This window comes from Siniperca chuatsi, linkage group LG14 (genome assembly GCF_020085105.1).
Source record: "Siniperca chuatsi isolate FFG_IHB_CAS linkage group LG14, ASM2008510v1, whole genome shotgun sequence".
Lineage (NCBI taxonomy): Eukaryota > Metazoa > Chordata > Actinopteri > Centrarchiformes > Sinipercidae > Siniperca > Siniperca chuatsi.
The window spans coordinates 28,659,372-28,666,091 of record NC_058055.1 but is presented as its reverse complement, the minus strand read 5'-3'; the positions used below and the strand labels follow the sequence as shown (position 1 = coordinate 28,666,091).

The window sequence follows — 6,720 nt, the reverse complement described above, 5'->3', positions numbered from 1 at the left end:
TGACACACTCTGTGGAAACCCTCTGCTGCAGTGAAAGTGTGAGAGTGTAATCAGGAAAAAGCCCTTAAAGCATTAAAGCAGTGCAGCGTCCCTGTGGCTGCTGTGCTGTTATATATTCTATCATCAGGTTATTATTCCTCGTGCATTAATGTAAAGCAGGATGTTGCTGCTGCAGCTGGTGGAGCTGGAGCTCATGTTGAACCGGTTATTATTATTACGTTAGCACGCTAACACGCTAAACATTATACTTGCTGAACATCGGCACGTTAGCATGCTAATGTTAGCATGAGCACGGCCTCACAGAGCTGCTAGCGTGGCTGCAGACTAAGCGTTGTTTCGTCTACATGTTTTAGACTTTATAACTTATGATGCGATCATCTTTACACCAGAGAGCCACCGGCTGAGATCATTTACGTCTTTATTAATTCAATGACGAATAAAAACATCGTTCAGACATCTGTCAACATCCACAGAATACAAATGGAAACAGAAGGACAGCAGGGAATAAAACGACCTTTATATCATTAAACCGTTTATTTGAAAGTTTACGTAACAGTGAGTGATTCTATTGTTCTGATCTTTGAGCAGATTTACTTGTTTTATTTGTTAAACGAATAAACAGAAAGCTGATCTCAGGTGTTTGTGATTCGACTCCCTCTGATTGGTTGTCGCAGCCCGCTCTTATGAGCTCAGCGCTGACGTCAGCAGACAAACGAACTACAGTGATTCAGAGTTTATAACTCGGCCGAACGTTTACAGAAAACTGCATTAAACTGATTTTTATTAAAGGTTTTTTCTGTGGAGGCGACACATTCCTGCTCCTCAGAGGACGAACCCTTTACATCTGAACGACTCCCTGATGTTCCCTGCAGCGCCCCCAGCAGGACGAACTGTACCTGAGGCTGAACATGTACGATGTGTCGTGATTATTTTCATTATCGATTAATCTGCGGTCAGATCGATTGATCTGACAATCCGAGGCCGCAGCGACGTCGTCAGTTCGCCTGTTTTATCCAGAACCGTGAGACGTTTAATGATTTACTTTCTGTTGCTTCGAGCGAAGTGGAAATGGGCGTAGGCTGAGGTTACCGTGACAACAAAAGCGGTCAGATAAACGTGAGTGACAGATTCAGTTTCACCTCGAACTTGTTCTTGTGTCTTTTTCTTTCGTTAAACGTCCTGGAAACGTGTTTTCTCACTCAGCTTCTTCCTACGAGAGATCGGGTCTCCGGTGACGCCGCTTCTCACTGGTCTGAAGTGGGCGGGGCTCAGTTGGGGGAAAATGATGTCACCTCTACTTCTATCCCCCAATCAGAGTTTAGTGATGTTTGTTTCCTCACGTTGCCACCTGTCGATCCAATCGGATCAAACCCACAGAGTCCCGATGGAGCAGTTTCAAAGTTAAACTTTTTTTAATAAATAAATAAGAAAGTTTTGTCTTTCACTCTTGAATATTTAATCTGAAATACGTTGCCTCCGTTTGGAAGCAAATCTAATTTTCGCACGAATTTGGCCGCTGGACCACCTGTACGTTAGACTCAACGCTCCGGGAGACTCGCGCATTTTTCTCTCAGGGTGAAACATTTGAAACTCTCGCGGAGACGTCTTCGCATCTAATCCCGTCTTTCCTTTGACTTCGTATGACACCGCGCTGCCTCTGGCCATGGATGTATCATTCGCCGCCGCTCGGCCTTGCTACCAGTTTTTCCCCAGTGGCCACTCGCAGTATTGCAGCATAAATCCCCCTGAAAAGGCCGCCGTTATAAAAGAGACGCCTGTAACCGTTGACAGGACGCCTCGAGCTGCAGAACAAGGTCCATTAAGACTCTTTTAATTATGGATTTCTGATCTACGGCGGTTTTATATTTGTAAAACTTTCCTCGAGCCGAGAAAAGCGATTTAAAAATCCGTGACGTCATCACGATGTAAAGTCTACGGGCCAGCGGGAGAAACACTACTGCGCGTGTTCAGTGGGCCACGAACCGCGGAAGTAAACCCACAAGCTAGGAACTTATGGCGTAGGCGCCATCTTTGGGTCCGGTATCCAGTTCTAATAATACATCCATGCCTCTGTCTGAACCTTAGACTGTATATAAACATGGACGACATGTCAGCTCCCCAGAACATCTGCATCGCCCCCTGGTGGCGGGCAGCAGTACAGGTCAGAAGCCCCGCCCCCTCCATGTTAACGGACAAACTAAAAGTCAAAGATGGTTTCTGTCAGTTCAGCTCGCTCTCATCACGCTGTTTGTTCAAGTGTTCGTTTTTCTGATAAGTTTGGTTATAAAAACGGGGTTTCACGTCATGATTGACAGCTGAGCTCTGCTCGCGATTGGGTCGGCCAGGTGTGTGTGTGGGCGGGACCTCGATACCGCGGCTCCACCCCCGATCACTACTGCGCAGACTCTGGCTCCAAATGACGTCACCAACCAAGATGGCTGCTCCCGTATCCGGAGATTTTGGCTTCATTTAGCACAGCGGCAGGAAGTGGCGACACGGCGGCCATCTTGATTTACAGTCTGTGGTTTGTATGCCTGCAAGACTCTTACAGACCTGAACTGGCGGCCATCTTGATTTACAGTCTGTGGTTTGTATGCCTGCAAGACTCTTACAGACCTGAACTGCTATTTTAATATTTTGGCAATTTAACATGCTTCTTCTAGATGCTCTACGTTCAGCAGCGTCTGCCTGCTGTTTGCTGCCGAGCGAGAGCGTTCAGCGGCTTTTTAAGCTTCTTCTTCTCTGGCAGCGAGCGAACCAGAGCAGCAGCAGACGAACAGCGAGCTGAAACTGTGGAGCTCCGTGAAGTCTCAGTTCATACGTTATTATAAATATATAAGGAACGGGAACATAAACGCCTCCTCTGTCTGAAACGCATCACTTTAACAGTCTGAAATGAAAACGTCGACGACACGTCAGGCCGACCGCGAGACACGAAGTAAAACTCAGACAGCGGCTAACACTTTATTTTCTTTTATACGTCATTTTTAAATCATTTCTTCCAAGTTTCCTGAACACAACTCTGTAATTTGCTACCAATAAAAAGGAAAACAGGAACTTCTTTGAAAAAAATGTTAATTTAAGCTAAAGCCGCAGAAACTAATCGATTAGCTGATCGACATAAAATTAATCTGCAAGTATTCTGATCATCGATTCATTGTTTAAGTCATTATCATCAAGCAAAAGCAGTTTAACGTGACAGGAATCTGACGATCTTTGGGTTTTGGACGTTAGAAGACGCCACCGGGACACCGGTAATACTGAAGCGACCCTGTGCCGAACCTGGAAACTGAAAGACTCGTTCCGGCTGATCTGAAGAACTCTTCGCTTCGAGTTTGACAGAAAATATTAATTGATAATTAATAGTAATAATTAATACAGCTTACTGTCAGTTAATTTGGGCGTGCCCGCAGCTTCTGATGGTGCGGGACGAATGTTGGTGGACAGCAGGGCTGCACTGCAGTTCTTCGGGATCCCAGATTTTAGATTTTAATGTTCAGATTTGGACCAAAGAACTCGAACAGACTGAAGCGAACAAAGAAGCTGCAGCCAGTACGCGTTGGCCGACTATCGAGAAAGTAACCTGCAGATTAACGGGCTTCTCTCGCCTGCATCAGCTGAAGAGAGGGGGGGTGGACACCTGGAATCGAACCCGCGCCGCTGCGGCGAGGACTCCGCTGAGCCGGCGCCCAGCAGATTAACTGACAATGAAGATAACCGTTAGTAATTATTGACGTGTTATTGGTAACTTTAGTCGTACGGTGCAAATTCTTTGTGGTAAAAGTGGAAATGATTCAGAAACTGCAGAAAAAGCATGAGCCAACATTTTAATAATGATGTATGTCCATGAGCAGCAGCGATGGCACTGACTTGTGTCCTACAGTCACTGTGGCCCCAAAGGTTTCCATTAAAAAAATTAAATACCAGATGACACCAGTCAGAGGACAGACACTGCAGGAAGGACGAGACCACAGACAGGAAGCGTCTGAGGGAACGTGGACGATCAATAACAGACGCACACAGGTGATTAAAAAAACATTTAGGATATTTACCCCCAGAAAAGAGTCTGCTTCATCAGTTCTTTCTGCTGTCAGAGGAAACAATGACAAGTCTGGAGAAACAGGTGGAGTCACATTTCCTTTTCATCCTTTCACTGATCCTCTGCGTCTTCTCTCGCTCCGCCTCGCCGTCCACACGGGAGACACGTGACCCGACGCCACAGACCCAACGGGGACAGTTAAATGTAAAAACACACATTTCATAAAGGAAGTTTTGTACTGGACTTGACATCGAAGACGAGCTGCAGCCAGACAACGGAAAGCTCAAAGCGTGGAGGAATGGTCCCGAGCAAGGCAGCGTTACGACCGCCGGGTTCAGGGTTCAGGTCTCAGCGGAGACGGGTCTCAGCAGAGTCCAACACCTCCACAGTAACGAAGGAATGAGTCACTGACAGGTGTTCCTGTCCTGCTACATCCTGACAAGAACACAACTGAGAAACGCTGCACCTCTAGTTTTGGCTGTTAAATATCGGCACAGATGTTTAATATATCGACAGGAGCGTGGATGGATTATGAGATGACGGGCCCCCCGGGCCCCCCAGCCCTCCTACAGAGCTCCCAGGTGCTGCCGTTCACACGCTGAACCTCAGCGTTCAGCCGACGCTGGAGGCGAACAGAGACTTCAGACATTATAACCATGTTTGGACCTGGTTGCAGACTCTGATCAACACCATCAGGTATCACCATTACCTACTTTTAACTGACAACTAAACACTTCAAACGGGGGCCCCCTGGAGCCTGTGGGCCCCTGGAGCCGTGCCTGGCAGGCCTGTTCAATAATCCATCCACGGACCACAGATACACAATACGAAACAGAAATGAAAACCCACCACACAGCTGCAGTCTGGCCTGACGGCTTCCTGTCTTTGTATTATTGGAGAAAACAGTGATCTGAAGTTCAAAAGAGAAATAACTCGGCTGGTTTCCTTCCTCCGTCGCCGCGTCGCCCTCAGGCGTCCGAGTCGCCGCGTCGCCCTCAGGCGTCCGAGTCGCCGCGTCGCCCTCAGGCGTCCGAGTCGCCGCGTCGCCCTCAGGCGTCCGAGTCGCTGCTCTCGCGGCTGATCTCGATCTGCAGCGACGGCAGGTTGTCCAGCCGGCTCTTCTTCATCTTGTGGGACAGACGCTCCTGTTTCTGTTTGATCATGGCGCCCCACATCTTCTGCAGCGTCGCCTCGTCCTCCTCCTCCACCTCCACCTCCTCCTCTCCTCCGGCGCCTCGTCTCCTCCTGCCGTCGCTGCCGGCTTTCTGGCCCGAGGAGGAGAAGAGGCCCGACGCCCGGCTGCTCGGTCTGCGCTCGTGGCGTCCGGCGCCGCTGTCGTCGGCGGAGCCCAGTCTGCTCCACAGGCCGCCTGCAGGGGCGGCAAACAAAGACGTTAGCTCTGAGTGCTGGAACGATCCAAAAGTTTAACACAAAAAGAAATTAGGGGCAATAACCGACATTTTAGGATTTGGAGGCACAACAGCACATTTTGGGAGCGGCATAAAAAGTGTTTGAATAATAACAAATACCGGTTTTGGGATGTGAAGGTGCGGTCCCAAACTTAAAACCTATAAACACACTCCGTCACGGATGTGCTCGGCATTATTTCATATTTCTAAAAACACAGAAACTGAAAGATTTGTGGACAGAAAGCTGTGAGGCACGTGTGGAGACGTTCGAGGGGTTAGAAAGAAGGAAATATCAGTTTTGGGAGTCTGAAATAAGCGAAGAGGAGGGAAACGGAGAGAAGAGTTACTTGTCTTTCTGTCTTTGGATGAATTGGAGAAGAGGCCTCTGCTGTCCTGACCGGCCACGCCCAGTCTGCGATGCACGTCTCTGACCGGGTCTCTGGGTGGAGGAGTCTCTCTGGGGGAGACGGGGGAGGGGGAGCGCCGTCTGTCGGGAGAGTAGCGTCTTTTCCCCAGCCGCTGCCGTACGTCTGCAAACAGCGGTCAGTTAGCGTTCGCTCTTTTCTCACAGCAGCAGCTGAAACAAGCTCAAGCAGCACACCTGTCTTTCCGCCGCCGGCCACCGGGGGGGGCTGTCTGCTCCCGGACAGCCCCTGTCTCTTCTCTTCCAGCAGCTGCCGGACGTCCATCACTTTGGTGGGCGACGCGGATTTGGGCCTGCTCTGCGATCCCGACCCCCCGATCCGGTTCCTGCTCACGAGACAAAAAACACAATAAACTCAGTGAACTGTCGACGAGTTCCACGATCTCCCGGCCAGAACATGAAGACCAGCAGGACCGGGACGGACCGCATCTTTTGTTATGACTACATCACACGGCCTGGTCTCAGATCAGCACGGACGGACCGACCAATTACAATTCATTTAAGTTGGGTGAAGTTTTTGCTGAAATCTGGACGCGGCCGCTGTGATGAGCCTCCGTCAGCTCCGTCAGCGACCCGGCAGAGCTCTGCGATCTGCTGCAGGTCCCCCGGCCCCCCGGTCCCCCGGTCCCCCGGTGCCGGGGCAAACAGTGGCCGGTCCGAAACTCTGGACTCTCTGCCCGCTGACGTACGGTCATCACTGAGCTTCCTTTGTTCAAAGCCAAACTTATTTAGAAGAGCTTTAACACTTAGCGACCCTGCGACACTTCTCTTTATCTTAATGTCGTAACGTGCTCTGCTGAGCTGTTTGTACTTTTATTATTATTATTATTATTATTATTAATCTTGTT

The 6,720-nt window shown here is 49.4% G+C and overlaps 1 protein-coding gene and 1 long non-coding RNA gene across 7 annotated transcripts in view; both read right to left on the bottom strand.

Moving 5' to 3' along the window:
• Window positions 1–401: 401 nt before the first annotated feature.
• Window positions 402–2,665, bottom strand: LOC122887796. Its single transcript, XR_006380611.1, has 2 exons — window positions 2,617–2,665; window positions 402–2,553 (listed from the first exon to the last, which is right to left on the bottom strand). It is a non-coding gene; the product is annotated as an uncharacterized LOC122887796 (long non-coding RNA).
• Window positions 2,666–3,813: 1,148 nt separating this feature from the next.
• The window catches only part of ncbp3 (nuclear cap binding subunit 3), a 10,949-nt gene continuing 8,042 nt past the window's right edge, over window positions 3,814–6,720 (bottom strand). For 5 of the 6 annotated variants that reach the window (XM_044221315.1, XM_044221313.1, XM_044221314.1 and 2 more), the window contains 3 exons: window positions 6,050–6,198; window positions 5,796–5,978; window positions 3,814–5,408 (listed from right to left, as the gene is read on the bottom strand). In XM_044221315.1, the coding sequence (XP_044077250.1) occupies window positions 5,089–5,408; window positions 5,796–5,978; window positions 6,050–6,198 (652 nt within the window). In that variant the 3' untranslated portion in view covers window positions 3,814–5,088. The remainder of the gene's footprint in view (window positions 5,409–5,795; window positions 5,979–6,049; window positions 6,199–6,720) is intronic. The other variant, XR_006380609.1, reaches the window with a different exon arrangement.